General features: G+C 45.0%; 1 protein-coding gene across 3 annotated transcripts in view; it reads right to left on the minus strand.

Annotated features, from left to right (window-relative positions):
- The window catches only part of ASAP1 (ArfGAP with SH3 domain, ankyrin repeat and PH domain 1), a 276,123-nt gene that overhangs the window by 21,200 nt on the left and 239,246 nt on the right, over positions 1 to 15,677 (minus strand). For 2 of the 3 annotated variants that reach the window (XM_080939795.1, XM_080939797.1), the window contains 7 exons: positions 15,372 to 15,558; positions 15,004 to 15,089; positions 14,554 to 14,669; positions 14,361 to 14,428; positions 12,543 to 12,650; positions 10,554 to 10,782; positions 1,603 to 1,773 (listed from right to left, as the gene is read on the minus strand). In XM_080939795.1, the coding sequence (XP_080795921.1) occupies positions 1,603 to 1,773; positions 10,554 to 10,782; positions 12,543 to 12,650; positions 14,361 to 14,428; positions 14,554 to 14,669; positions 15,004 to 15,089; positions 15,372 to 15,558 (965 nt within the window). The remainder of the gene's footprint in view (positions 1 to 1,602; positions 1,774 to 10,553; positions 10,783 to 12,542; positions 12,651 to 14,360; positions 14,429 to 14,553; positions 14,670 to 15,003; positions 15,090 to 15,371; positions 15,559 to 15,677) is intronic. The other variant, XM_080939796.1, reaches the window with a different exon arrangement.

Below are 15,677 nucleotides of genomic sequence, written 5' to 3' on the forward strand. Positions count from 1 at the left end.
CTGTATATCTGAGGTTCTCACTGCACCATGAGCTCCATGGGAACAAGGACTTGACAAAGCTCAAGCAACAGGCACTGACTCAGCAGGTGTTCGGGGTAGGCTGCTGAGCCCTAGCACGAGTGGCTACAACATAAATACGGATCTGTGAGCACACCTGTGCTGTCTACACGCATGTCCTGTGGCATTTGGGCAAAACTGTGTGGGACAGTCTGAAAGTATATCCTGGCTTTTACTTAAAACTTAAAAAAAAAGAAAAGAGAGTAATTCAGATAGGCTTTGAGGAATCCTTTAAGCCTATTAAGCTGAATTATCCATTACATGTTAAACCCAATTTTAGAAAAGGCAGAAAAGAAGTTAGAGTGGAATCCACTGGGAGGAAGAGATGACTAGTGTGCTCACGTGTCAGAGAGCATCTGTGTGGGCCAGGCCCGTGCTGGGCTACTTGATGGCCACCCATATGCCACCGACAGGGTAGTAGGCAAGACGCAAAGTGTGGGCTTTTCATTGTGGTTGCTGTTAGCAGTGCTTTGCTTTGTGTTTTGGTAGACAAGGTAAGTCCTGCAGTCAGTGTTGATCAGTTTATTCAACTAACTGACTCTGGGTAAGGCTACTCATTCTCAGAGATTTCTGAATGTCTGATTTGGGCCAGGCCGGATTCGTTCAGGTGAGAAGAGAACAGACAAGGATGCTTTTTCTTATCGTACCCTCATTCTGTGGGGAAGACAAAACATACAAGGAACTTAACTCTGATAGTGCTCTGGAAGACAACGGACAAGAGCCGGGGAGGCAAACAAGTGAGCTTGGTCTTGCAAGGAGAGGACAGAACGCCAGGGAGTGTGAGGGTCTTAGTGCATGAGGAGGCTTGGAGGTAAAGGGTAGACCCCCCCCCAGCTTTGATGTTAAAGAGTCTGAACTCATCTGAGCCTCAGAAGAAAGTCTATAGAGTGAATAAGAAAGTCTAGGATCAGATTTCTGATTTATAAGGAAGCTGTTCTGGTTTTATTTTTATGCTTTTCTGGCACTTGGATTGAACCCAGGGGGACTTGTGCATATTAGATAAGCACTCTAAACCTATTCTTTTGCTTTTCTGAGTTCTGTGAGATTCAGAACTCCAACCTAAAACAGTTGCTATTCTCAGCTGAGATTCAGGATATGCTCAGATCCTATTATTATCTTTTGCCATCCATATCTGTGGGTAAAAAATATTTGGGAAAATATATGGATCCATTTAAAAAACATTAATTTTACACTGCATTAGATATGCTGTCTAGAGAGAATTTAAAAGTACTTGTTCTCAGGTTACCTAAATGCCTTTGCCACTATGTAAGAGGGATAGAGGGACCTGCAGATTTTAGTGTCTTGTGTGAGTGGGGTGTTCTACAGTCCGCTCCCTGACAGTATTAGAGGGCACTTTATTTACTACTTTAGTTCTGAGTGGCCCAGAAGGCAGGCACAATCATATTAATTCACGTTTAAGTCCATAGTTAGTTGAGTGTGCAGTCTGGATGGTTTTCCTAATGTGCAAACTGTCTAGTGCCCAGTGGAGTCCCCCCCAACTATTGGGCTCTGGGCAGCTTTGACCCTGACTTTAGGAAAACTTACCCCAAGAAATTGCGCCTTTGTTTGGGGGCCCATGAGGTAGTGGGCTGGGAGGGTCAGACAGGGTTCTCTTGTGTCCTGGTGGTGGGGGAGGAGGCCTCTTCTTGGATAGGGTGGAGCTGCCACTAGAGGTCTGGGTGCCTAGAGGGAGTGTTGAAGGTGGGCCAGTTGGACCTAGAAAGGAAATTGAATGGGGGCAGGAGGGTTAATCCCAGTCTCACAGACACAGAACAGCCAGTTTGTAATTACTCATCAAAATGGAAGTCCACCAGCCCACCAACTCACACATGGATTTCAAAACTGTTGGAGGAATGCTCAGCCCTAATGGGGACATCTGTATCATACCCTGTCTTCCCAAGGCTCAGATATCACCGTGGGAGAGAGGGTGGAATAAATGTTAAGAGCTAGAGGACACAGCAGGGAGGGTGCACATACGAATTCACGGCAGTTGAGGTAGCACCCCTAAGGCCTGTGCAAGTTTGAGCCAGATAAGATCACAGCACAGAGAGGAGGGCTGAAGTCTGCCCCCAGCTAAAGAGTTGTTGGTAGCTGACAGCTGCTGGGATTGAGAGTCACCTTCTTTAAGGATGTTCCCTGGTGGACTGTGACCACCAGGTAGTGGAGGCCACACACCCAAGAATAAATGTACAAACTGTACTTGCTGGGGACAAAAAATACAAAGTGGAAGAGTGGCGGAAGGGCAGATGGATCTGGGAGCAGCTGGGGAGAAATTAATACGATCAAAATACATTGTATGAACTAAAAAAGAGAAAGAACACAGTAAGAAGTCAAGTGATAAGTAGGTGAAACGTGGAACTTGGCTAAAAAATTACAACGAAGGGGGAAAAAGAATATTTTCAAGGAGCAAAATACCAGCCAAGCCAGGCATGGTGTTGTGTATAAGCCTAAAATCCCAACCACTTAGGAGGCCAAGGCAGGAGATCATGGACTTTGAGAATTGCATGTTCAGCCAGAAATGTATGAGCACTCATTTAAACACTAAGGCAGAGGGAAAACTAAACAGTCATACCAAATACTACCAAACACAGAAGGCCCAGGGACCTAGTCCCTCGTCAGATGAAATGGTATAAAGAAAGCTCACTGGAAGTTACTAAGTCCACTTAGGAGAAAGGCATATACCACACTGCCCCCAAGACCAAGAAGGGGACAGAGGGGTGCAGTGAGCTCAGCAGTCAGTGGCCCACAGTTAAAGTATTTAGATAGCAGAGTGTTTGAATTCTACTACAGCTTTGATTTTAGTCAGAAAATGAGTCTTCAAAAACAACAACAAAACAAAAATAAAAACAAAAACCCCAACCAATCAACCAATCATTCCACCCCCAAATAACAAAGAATCCAAGATGACCTAGAAAAACAACTCCAAAACCTCTTTTTGTTCTAATTCTGAATTGTTCTGTAAATCCCAAACCATCTGTTGTACTTGAAGTCTGAACAATAGCAAATGGAGCTGGTTTTGAAGCGGTTACTGGAGTTCCACAGACATTCTTAAAGTAAGGGAGCATGTCGGATATTCCTGGGCATGGGCATTTCTCTAGAGAAGACTCCCATGGGCCTGCTCTAACTATGTCCACAAACAAATGCTTCTGTACATATGTAGGAGTCTGTGTGTGTGTGTGTGTGTGTGTGTGTGTGTGCACGCACTCGAGGGAGGGGTGGGTGGGTGGGTTGGGAAGCTAGGAACACTGCCATATGAAATGTTTAACTCAGACTTAGTGATCTAGAAAAGCTTTTGATCTGCGTTGAGTGCAGGTCTTCTCTCTGAGCAAACTTAAGATAGTTTTAATTATTAGTGATTAGTACTAACAAGGATTAAGTCATTAATTCTCAAAGGTAGCCTGACAGGGCAGTAGACAATGACCATAGTCATCGATTTGATTCTGTTTACTGATGTGATACAGGACAGCAGCTTTATGGTTAATTCAAACCAATACCTAGTCACACTATTAGTCACTAATACCATTTTCACAACAAGGAGGTTGTACTGCAGCCTTACACTTGTATGGTGTTTTGTATTCTTCAGCTGGGTCTGACAGGTTATTCCTTTTGACTTTCAATATTATCCTGTGAGATATGGGTTTAGTATGGTCCGAACACGTATCCAAGGAAAGGGACTTGGCACTTGTCCGAGCAGTCAGCACTCTGCATTTGGCCCAGGAAGAAGACAACAATGTTCAGTAGGAGGAGATGGAGACAAACGCAGAACAGATACCAGACAGTGGTGAGTTTCTCTTGTAGTCTCAGCTCTATCGCCATCTAGGGATTCTCTGGTGAAGCACATCTTACAAAAGGTCACACAAGGAGGCTCCAAATCCTGAAGTAAAATGCTAGAGGTATATGTCCACCTGAGGTGTACTATATATTCGACTTCAGGGATGACCTCATGCAAGTCACTCAGTCTCTAAACCAAGCAGAATCCAGATCTGAGTCTAGAAAGTTGGCCAGAGATCGCATGAAGCTGTGCTCAGCATACCCTGACGTGACTCAAGCCCAAGCTCTTAGCCTGACACCAGCTTGTTCTGACTAACTGATCCTCTCTGGATAGGATACCCACATGCACAGCGCGGACTCCCTTCACTTTCTGACCACTTAAAATATTTTTACTAATGTTTGAGAATTTCAATACAATGTATTTTGCTGCCCTCATTTTTAAGGAGAACTCCTATGTAGCTTTATCCACATTTTTTCTTTAATGTATCTCCCCTGGAGTGACTGCTGCTAATGTCTAGACTTCAACAATGTCTCTAGGGACAAGAATGCCTCATTTTGAATCACAGTGACTGTTCTTCTTCCTTCTCTGCCTCTGCTTTCACAGGGGAGATGAGATGGCTTTGCTTTCCTACGTCCCAGTGCTGCTGCCCATGCAAACAACTCGTGCTTGTCAGCAGGATGGCTGTCCAGGATTTTGCACATCTGGGTTTCATTAAGGTGAAAACCCAGGTCTTCTACCTGGAGACCAAATAAAAAGTACAACTTTCAAGGTCACAGAAAATGGCTTGAAAGATTGTAACATGCCTTACAGAAGAGTTAATGACTGAAGTTATACTTAAGTAACTCTAGTAATATACATAAAAGTTCAATCTTCTCCTAATGGTTTCCCTTTACGTTTTTAATTAACAATGTTGTATATGTTCATTGAACATGATGCTGTTTTGAAACGGGTACACATTGTGGAGTGATTCAATGAGCTAATCAACATTTTTTCACTTCTTATACTTACTGTGTAGAAAACGCTCAAAATCTATGGCCCTGGCAATCTGCAATACTATTATTATTTGCTATAATGATGTCCTTTAACAGATCCCTTACACTCATGTGGCTGTTCTTATGTAGCCGATCCTATGGGTTTTATAACATGATAATCACCTTAACAAGCAGCAGATAAAGCCAAGCCCTGTGTACTTACACAAAGGAGGATTCTAGAAGGAAGGGGCTGCCAAGGTGACGTGTTTTTCTGTTTATTGATTTCTACACAGAAAATAGCCTCAGATTTTCATCTGCCCTTCAGTCCCTTTCTGATACTGATAAAAATAGTGGATTCAAAGAAGTCAGGGTTGGCTCTGTAATGATCACATATGTACATACACAACCTCTCCGCATCAGGATTTCCTCTGCTTTTTTTCATACTCTAGAGGACAGGTGACTTGACCATAGAGCCTGTGTTAGTGGTCCTTGTTGAAGACAAAGCTCTTGATCAGCCCAACGGGCTTCATTTAATGTGTTTAAAAAGGAATGTGGTACATCACAGCTTCCATTCTGAATGCATATTTCAACTGTAAAGTCACTGAGTTGCATAGATCTTGCATCCGGTTAGTTTTGGTATGTGATTTTTTTAAAAAATTTATTTGCAAGTTTTTTTTTTAAAATAACAAAGCTTGACCAATTATTAAAATAATAAAAAGTATGGTGAGAAACTGGATAAGGGTCACAACAACAAAATAAGGCAAAGCTAAATGTAAACATAAATCTAATGAGATTTCAAGGCAAAGCTCATGAGTTGTTAAGCCACTCAAAGGGTTATCCCAGGAGACACAAGTCCCAGGAATGTCACCAATGCATGTGTACCTTCCAGGCCTGTAGCACTCAGCCAGTGGAGCCCTTCCTGATGGCCAGCCACAGCAGGAAACCGAGGGGACTCCCCATCTCCACTTATCTCTTAGACTGTGGACCTCTCAGAGAAGGAGGCACTATGGATAAAATGCATCCACAGCTCTATTTGCTGTAACTGCTAAACATTTCCTACAGAGCTGAACTGCCACTTCCCTATGTGCCCACCGCTTACTTTAGCTGTGTATTTTTGGGACATGCTTCCACTTATTCTTTCTGTAGATTTTACAATTAATAACCCGACAGATGAATCCTGTCTTGCACTGTGCCAAGACAATGGATCCATAGCTCCTGTCCTAGAGTTTTCGGTAAGGCAGGATGAAATGGAAACCTTGTCCTTTAGAGTGCAGAGGCCTTCTTCACTCTCCCCTGTAGCCCTGCTCCTGAAATAGTTGTCGGATGAGCACACTCACTGGAACTGCACAGTCTTATTGCTTGTCACTTTACTGTGCCTGCTCAAAGCAGTGACACAGCAAGGCAAACACCAAATCCTTACTTGTGCTAACTTAGGAGGGTCAACTAAATATAGGATGAGAGACACAGGGCTGGACTGGCCTTTACAGAGTAGGAACCCTGGGGAAAGGGAGGTTCCTGGAGAGGGAAGGAAGCTTGAAAAGCTTTTCAGGATACATGGCTGCCCAAGCAGCCGTGGTCTGTCCTGACACAGATGGAGTAGTCTGATCATTTTAAACTCTCAAACGATATTCTCTGATTCATGGAGGTGTTCAGTCTTGCCACCTAACCTGATGGCAAGGGTAGCACCTGTCTTGATATTCTTTGTGGCAGCAGGCTGTCATCATCAGCATCAGTGCTGGCTCTCAGGACTAGGTAGTGTCGCTTCTGTACAAGCTGCTGCTGTAGCAGACTGAAGCTAGAGTCTGTATAAGGCAGGAGGTCTCCATCATAGCAATTATGCACTAGATACAGTAATGTGCTATTTAGAGCAGCAATATTTCTGAATTCTAACACACGTTGTTCTTGCTTGTAAAAGCTTAAAAACTTAGTTCTTCAAACCAAACTCTGCCCATTGAGATCAGACTTATTCCTTACAAAGTTTCTTTCAGTTAAGATCCAGCCTGTGAACTTCACTCTGGCCCATAGTTCCCTGGAGACTCTTTAAAAGAGGCAGCGGCAGAGAGGTAGGAAAGCCGGGCAGAGACCCAACCCTGATGGATCACATGAGTGTTTCCTATAGTTCTCAGTCCTGTGATGGCTCGGTGGTTAGCATACACTTTTGCCAGTGACATGTAAAAGCATGAAGATGAACAATGGCAGACGGCCATGGCTCTAAGCTTTAACGTTACTGTAAACCAGTTAAGTTAGCCAACCAAGCAAGCACTGCACTGGGAAGTACCTGTTCTGTGAGATGACCCACACAGCTATGTGGGTCCCAATGTTCCAGAAGCAGTCGCAGCCACAGCCCAGTGGACCTAACAGGAGCATCTCTCCATACACTGTCTCAATGTATTCTGAGGACCACTCCGTTAGACAAGTAGGAGAAAGAGACAATCTCACTCAACAAGGAAAAGACTTGAGGTGACTTGCCATAGCCTGATACTCCATAGGAAATTCCTTAACTTTACTAGGGCTCAGTTTCGTTGTCTTTATAATGGGCTACAGACAGTACTAGTCCTTCAGTATCCTCTTAGCTTTAAAGAAACCAAAGTTCTGTGGGAGCACTCAAATGTAAAGATTAAAAACAAGTGAAGCCTGGTGAGCCCGAGGCGCTTCTGTTTAAATAGTATTAGGTGGGGGCTGCGGATCATGAGAAAGACCCACACAATCAGCTTTGTACCTTCTGCTGATTCTCTCTGGACTCCTTTCTGCACAGGAGTCAGCCACTGAACTACCTGGGCTGTAAGGATGGTGAACGTGGGCCTGAGATGCGGTGTGCTGGTTCACCAGGAGTACTCAAGTGCAGGAGGTGCTAGCTGATGGTAATTTAGATCAAACTTCCCTGAATTTTGGTGAGGCCACTGGAGGGTTCTGGAAATCCTCCTGTGCTAACCACAAAAAAAATTTTTTTTTCCTTTTTTCTTCTTGCTGCCTTTTGTACTCCTCTTATTTGTGGGGGACTTTGTTTGAGGTGTCCTTTCTGTCCCAGGAAGTCATTATCCTGAAGTCCCTAAATTTGTGTCTGTGGGGGTAGCTTGTGCTATAAGCAAGGACCAGAGCTTTCTTTGCTGTGGAGAGAAAGTAATGACAATCCAAAGGATGACTGATTCCAGATACTTTGTTCTCAAGTAGATAGTTCTTCCGGTTAGCAGGATAGATTGAAAAAAAAATATAGGGACCATAAAACACAAGGATCTCTGCACAGGGGTCAGCTGACTGCTGAACAGTAGCCTCTGAGAATCATATTCACACTGCAAGTTTCCCACATGTGAGGGCATGTGAGCCCAGCTGGCTAAGGACAGCTATGGTTCAGGGCCTGGTAGCTGTCATTAGACACTGCCTATCTGTGGCAGCAGCAGACAGTCCAATGCTCTGAATCTGACGTTCCATGATAGGCTGCCAGGGGAAACTCAGTTAGAAGAGCAAGTTTTATTTTCAAGCATGGGCTTGATTTGTAAAGGGGAGGGATAGGTGGTCTATCCTTAGTTAACCACGGTTGCTATGGACAAACTGCTAAGCCCCTGCTTCAGCAGCTGAACTACTAAATAAATGTAGCCTTTGTTTTCTGGGAGCTCAGTAAAGCACTAGCTAGAATTTATTCAATGCAGGCGAGTGATGTCTGGCACTAAGCCAGATGGTGTACTCTGCAGCTTTTTCACATCCCAGTCCCGTGAGATAGAATTACACAGGGAGGCTACAGGGGGTGGGGATGGGGTTTGTTAGTCCTTGGGTTCTGGTGTCAACAAAAGCTCTCTGAACAGGTGCAGGCTCTGCCTGTCAAGACAGGTCACCACATAACCAGGGCACCGAAAAATCAATTCTTCAGATGCATTCTTCTATCACTTGATCAGGTCTGGAGGTGCCTTTCTATCCTCTTGTGAGAAGCATGATTTGCTGAGAAACATGGTTTTGCAGAGGGGAGAACAGCACAGGGCTCATACCGTATAGATTTGTAGCTTGATATGTTAATGGGCTGTCTTTAAGTGTGTTCTAGTAGACTGTACAGAATAAGAAACACTTGGCTAATACCCACCTCTGTACGTGGTTGTCTTTGATGAGAACTGCTCATGCTACAGCCTTACTGTAACATTCCCTATTATCTTATGATCTACAAGGTCATTTGGGGTCTCTTAAGAACACAGCTCCCATTTATAACACAATTTCAATGGAGAGTAAGCTGTGAAAACAGTTTTGAATAAAGCTCACATTGGCCAGAACATAGCACCAGTGTGATTCCAATCGGCCTGTCACTGTATACCAGAGGTGCTGCAAACTTGTGCTAACTTGAGCTGAGCACAGCGGGAGAAGCCCACATTTGGATTCTCTGGCAGCTACAGCTTTCAGCACCTCTCAGCTTCAGCCCTACAATTTCTGTGCTTTAACTTGACCCTCTACACTGACCTTCAGAGCTGGACATACTCTGCAGGACAAAGGCTAGTGTTTGTGGTAATGGGACAGGAACCATTTCCATTGGCCTGACGCTGGGCTGGGAAGGTATCTGACAACATAGGGAGTAATGATAGCCTGGGCCATCCTCACCTCATCCAAGAAGAGTATAGGAATATGGGTTTTGTTCCTGGCTTAGAATCCCAAGACAGATGAGAATCTGTATTACCCAGCTCATGTGGAGGCCTTGGAATGAGGAAAGGGCGGTGTGTGACTTCCATGAGGCAAGTGCTTCACAAATACTATCAACTACTATGAAACACCCCCCGCCCATCCCTCATGAAATGCAGGTTGTCCTCAAACTTGTTGTAAAGATGATGAACGCCTGATCATTTCACTGTTTCCTGTACCAGCCAATTAAGTAGGGCTATTAAAACTGTGGATGCGCTGAGGTAGTGCTGTTGCTTGTTTTAAATATTTATTTATTTATCTATTTATTTATTTCATTTATTTATATAAGTACACTGTTGCTGTCTTCAGACACACCAGAAGAGGGTACCAAATTCTATTACAGGTGGTTGTGAGCCACCATGTGGTTGCTGGGAATTGAACTCAGAACCTCTAGAAGAGCAGTCAGTGCTCTTTAACCACGAGACCATCTCTCCAGCCCCTGTGCTATTGGTTTCCTTTTTCTTTTTCTACTGAATCAGTAGTAACAATTCATATGGGTAGGAATCCTGCAAGAGGAGGGAGGCCCCCAGGTGACAGAAGGATTGTAAGGGAGGCTAATAGCACAGCAGGTATTCTATCTCATACTTTTGAGAGGGAAGTAATCGATGCAAAGGGATAAAAGGAAAGTGAGTAGCGAAGTCATTAAAAGAATAGATGTAAGTAGACTAAGAAGCATCAAGGCTGGGCTACATGGAAGAATTGTGATTGTGGAATCATAATGTGCAATTTTACACAGTGCTGGGGATCAAACCCAGGGCCTCAGGTTTAAAAAACAAGCTTTCTACCAACTCCTATCTACTTAGTCCAGACAGCAAGAGAAAAGTAGCCTTTCAAAGAACCAAAAGCTACTTCTGCTACAAACAGCAGATCTTAACAGCCACACGGCTCTCAGACTGCATCTCAATGCTTATTGGCTGTGTGACACTAGAAAGTCACTTTACCTTTTAGTCTTCGTTTTCTTTTCTGGAGGATGAGCATGTAGTTCACAGGAAGTTAATGCAAGGTAACACACCTACGACACCCAGGATACTGCCTTTTCCGTATCCTGCCACTTAACTGGCAAACTAGCAGCCACAAGCACTCCTCAAGCTTCGTACCTTTCCCGGCATTCCTAGGCGGCAAAGGCGGAGCCTCACTGGTAGGTGATGTGGGCAAATCTGTGCTCGTAGAGGCGAAGATCTGGTTGGTAAAGGCTCCGTAGGAGAGCCGCTGTTTGTCCCGTGGAGTGCTGAACCCTGGCAGTGCCAGCTTGTCCTGTGGTGAGATGCTGGAGGAGTGGCAGAAGCTCTGTGGTCTGGGTGAACGCTCCTTTTTGATGGGGCTCGGCTGGTACAGGAAACAACAGATGATATGAAATTCAAGGGCTGCCCTGGAGGTGTCCAGAAGACCCCTGCAGAGTGGGTTAGGAGGTCATCTGGTTGCTATGGTTCTTGGCGTGGTAGCTAGCTAGCCATCAACACAACTTCACAGCAGTGCCACAGTTTACACTTCCTACATCCTCATCAGGAAGTCCCAACATTGCTCGACAGTTAGTGACCAGTAGCACATTCAAAAGTGATAGGTAAAGTCACAGTTATAATCTGTCTTTACTTAAAAAAAAAGGTCCCTGCAAAGGACCTGTCTGCCTTATTTGAACAGCATCCCTGTTAACCTATGATTTGTTACATGAAGTCCTTTTCCCTTCTTCCACACCTGGTTCTGAGGTGCTATCCACATGCTAATGGCTTGGAGTTCTAAATCCCACACACGTTCTTGGGCTGCAAACTATTTCCAATTGCCCACACAGTGTTTTACACATTGTGATGGCTGGGGCACCATCCACTCTACCTGCGGCAGTTAGACCTCACCCGCATCCCACATGGTGCGTGGAAACCTCAGATGGACTCTCTTAGTCCTAGCAAGGTGCTCACTACTCTCACTGCAGCAGAATGACCCTGCTTCTTCTCGCCCTCATCTCACTCTGTACACTACAGGAAGGGCTGGTAGGAAACTCAGCCCTACTAATACACGTGTGCCAGCCTCTGACTGCTTGGGTAAAGATAAAGGGTGAACCTGAAAACTGACTCATGACTCTGCAGAGTACCTTTTCCCTTCCCTATGCTTCCCAATCACAGTGTGAGTTGTTCTATTCCCCTCTACTTTTCTCTGGCCAATGCTCACCTATTCTCGGAAATCCATCTCTGTGGCTGCTTACTTGCTGAGACTGTCAGGGCTTACCAAGGCTGAGGAGCTAGGTCTCAGGAATTCCCACACACGTTCACTAAACAGTCACGTTACCATTTTGAGTTACAGTTTCTCTCCTCTTGAAATGAAGGGTAGCATTAGGACCTCTGTCAGAGCATTCCTTACAATCTGCCTGGTACACATCTGATGATAAACGTAGCTGAACTTTAAGGGTTCAGACACCGCCTACAAGAGTCACTGAGACCCGGGCTTAATACTAGAGACAGTATCTGTCAGCTAGGAGGCTTCAGAAAAGATGCCAAGTCCTCTTTGTGTTTAAGTTTTCTTGGGGAACAATCACCACATCCCTCTGAGTTTCAAAAGAGACAATCTGAGATGAGGGGAAAATATTTAGCTCATTAGATTACATGTGCATCCTTCAAAAGTGACAATTATGGGAATTTATATGTAGTTTTTTTACATGTTTAATTCTACAACTTGATTAGGTTATGGTGTTTCAGTTAAGCATCAGTGTAGATATAGCTTTCATTTTAAATGTGATTACAACTTAAATCAGTAGCATTTGAACTGCCCTTCAAGATGTCAGTGGGCTTCATCCTGTCAGCTGAAGAGCTTTAAATAAAGTGACCACAGGTCCCCAAAGAGCAAGCAGTCTGGCTTTCAGACACCCCCTCTGCCTCAACTCTGCTTTATCACCTGCTGCTGGGAACTTGCAGCCTGCTGGCTCACCAGCTTCACAATGGCACAGGCCACTTCCTTCAAATGATCGTCTCTTTCTGCATCTTTCCCATTGGTTCTATTGTCCAGCCATTGCATGGTACCCAACAGGGACCAAATTGCTTCATCAGGACAGAAGGCCCAAACTGATGCATGCCTCGGAAGGTGGAAGGTGGCACACTCACTTTGTCATCCAGATCGTCATCGCTCTCATCCATCTCGTCCTGCCGAAGGTTCCACTCGTACTCTACATGGACGTGCGGGTTGAACTTTCCAGACTTAGCCTGGGAAAGCTAGAAGGAACAGCAAGGGCCCATCACTTAATGGGAATGCTCAAATACTCCGCACTTTACAAGCGCCGAGTAAGACCCCGCCCCTCACCAAAGGATCTATAGAACGGCCCAGTGAGCACAGTTCTAACTAGACAAGCTGGGTGGCTGCATGACCGGCCCAGGGACTGAAAACCAATGCACAGTGGAACCTTTCTAAGTCTGACTGCACGGTTTTCTTCAAAATCAGACGTTTCCCTTCTAAAAAGAAACTCAGAACTGCAGGTTATGGGTTGGAACATATAACCAAGAGGCATCAGGTTTAAAAGGAAGGGGTAAAATTTGAGTCAATCTGTTCTCCTTTTTTGTTCATGGACAATAGTCTCAAAGGACTCCACAAAATACATGTGCTGGAGAGGTGGCCCTTGTTGCAGACGACCTGGGTTTGGTTCTCAGAACCCACAATGGTGGCTCACATGGTAACTCTGGTTCCAGGGGACATAATGTTCTCTTCTGGTCTCTACAGGCCCCAGGCACAGAAGTGGTACATGTACATGCATGTAGCCAAAACACTCACTACATAAAATAAAATAAAATAAATCTTAAGAGATAACAAGAATATATGATACAGCCAATGACGGTGATGCAAGTCCTGGCATTAGGGAAGATTAGAGTCTGAGGCTATTCTCACCATTTCTTTCTCCTTTCCACTGAAACTCCCCCAAACCCACTGCCCACCTGCCCCACAAGAACTCAAGGAGAAACAAATAAAAATATCAAAGCAACAAAAATTACAAGAAGTACAATGTCCGTGTCTGGAGAAACTCAAACACTGGCGTGTCCCTTCTTTCTCCCCTGGCTAGGGCCGACAGCCTCTGAACTGCAGTTATTTTTCTTATTGCAATGCCTCCCTGTGGAGCTCAGGGATGTTTGAAACTTGTGGTCCTCCTGCCTAAGTGCTCAGATTACAGGCATGTCCCACTATTCCCAGTCCATTAAGTGAAAACTTAATCCTCATCATGGGATCTTAAAAGGGCAGAACTTTAGAAACGGTATTGAGATCAGGGCCTTTGGGAGGTAATGAGGTTATCAGGAAGGAGCCATATGGCTGAACACTGGTGGCTTTAGAAGAGGGACAAAGAGCAGGAAACATAGGTACTCCCATGTCTCTCATAATGGGATTAACTGTGAGAGGAAAAGGCCATCACAGATGCAGCCCCTTTATCCTGAAGCATGAGTCAAATACCCCGGTTTTCTTTACAGCTTGCCCAGTCTGTAGAGTACGCCATCAGCAATAGAACAGACAGGATGCAGCGTGTCTAAGAGAATCCCATTCATGTGATGTCCAGAAGATTAGGCAAGAACTGATGGGGCTAAAAAGGTGAGTGTGCAGAGAAGGGAGGCAGGAGGGAGAAAACCATCACTCTTCCCAGCTCTTCAAAGTGACTGCCTGAAGAATTCTCTACATTAGCTGCAAAGCAGCTTGGTGTCCTGGCAAACAGAAAGCATGGTCCTCATCCTCAGTCCTACAGAGGCCTTGGGTCTCCACGTGACAACTGTACTCGGAAGGCAAAGCCATGGCCCCACCACTCTTTCAAATGTACGTTAGCGTCTATCTGTATTTCCTTAGTTACTTAAAAACAAAATGCCCCATGCTTCCCCAATTTCATCCTCTTGGAGTAACATTTAATGGCCACTGATGTCTGACAAGCCTCCTATCCTAGTTTTGCTTACCAGATCTTCACACTGCGTAGCTTTGAGTCTCTTTGCTATATCCAAGGCAGTTTCTCCATTCTGGTTAACTGAAACAGTAGAAGAATAAACACACATAATTATCTAGGATACGACTTCAAGAGGCAGGAAACAGTGACTGAGTAGGTTGTATGTCAGCCACGGTCCTCTGGGCTGTGGGAATGGCCACACTCACCAATGTCCACAGTGGGCTTGCTCCTGAGCAGCAGCTTCAGACACTCCGGCTTGCCGTACATGCTGCAATAGTGCAGAACTGTATTGCCCACCGATGTCTGCTTGTCCAGGTTCCCGCTGAAAGGTTGCAGCATCGTTAGAAAGACTGGGTGAGCGCAGGCCCTCTCTCAGCTGCCACGCAACTCTAAGTTTTTCAGATGCTTAAAAGCACGGTCTCAAGAGCTGTGTTTTTTATGCTTTCTTCTGACAACTAGCATATCACACACGTGCCTATAGACATACTATAAAGCAGGCAGAGATAAAAGGATGCAACTGAACAATCCCAGCCAATAAAGGCCTTTTAGCAGCTAACCACAGAGAACTCTTGAGTTTGGAAATAGGTCTTACACAGTTCCAGTTTGTGCTAGTAAATCACGCTCAGTTCATTCAGATGAGAAAACAAAAGCCATACCAGTTTTGGACAAGGAAATCAACCAGATGGAGAGATGTCTGGTCTGCAGTTCTGACGGCAAGGTGAAGGGCTGTCTCCCCAAGCTCCTGAGGAGGGAGGGTGGATATGAATTCAGTGATCTTGCCTCTAGCAGCTTCATTGCCAAGGCACCTCAAGCAATTATCAAGAGCATGTCGACTCTCCAATTCTCTAGACATGCTCAGCTAATGTCTGACCCTCATTCATACTCTGTCTCTGCTGTGCAGCCCAGGGTTGGCCTCCAGTTTATTTCAGACTCTCCCTTTTTGCAAGTGCTGAGATCACAGAAGAAACCTCCATGGCATGCTTGCTTTCTGCTTTGTAACCCTCTGGCTTCTCTGAGTCATTACCTGCCCAGGTTCCAGCAGTGGCTCCATCAACTCCACGCCCTCTGCATAGACTTGGATTAGTGCAAGTAAGTCTCTGGACTTGATGGCCTCCAGCAGCTCACTCAGCTTTGCTGAGGAGGAGGCGCAGGTCTTCCTGGAGAACCGGTGGTCCACATACTTAGCAGTGATGTACTCTTTCCGCACAGTCCTGAAACAGACAAGATGGTTAGAGCACTTCTGCTTTGCCAGAGCTGAAAACCATGTCTACTCTCCCATTCCTTAAAGAAATGTACTTCATTTCCAACAACAAATGACGGTTTTTACATC

The sequence above is a fragment of the Micromys minutus genome (assembly GCF_963924665.1).
Source record: "Micromys minutus genome assembly, chromosome: 27".
Taxonomy (NCBI): domain Eukaryota; kingdom Metazoa; phylum Chordata; class Mammalia; order Rodentia; family Muridae; genus Micromys; species Micromys minutus.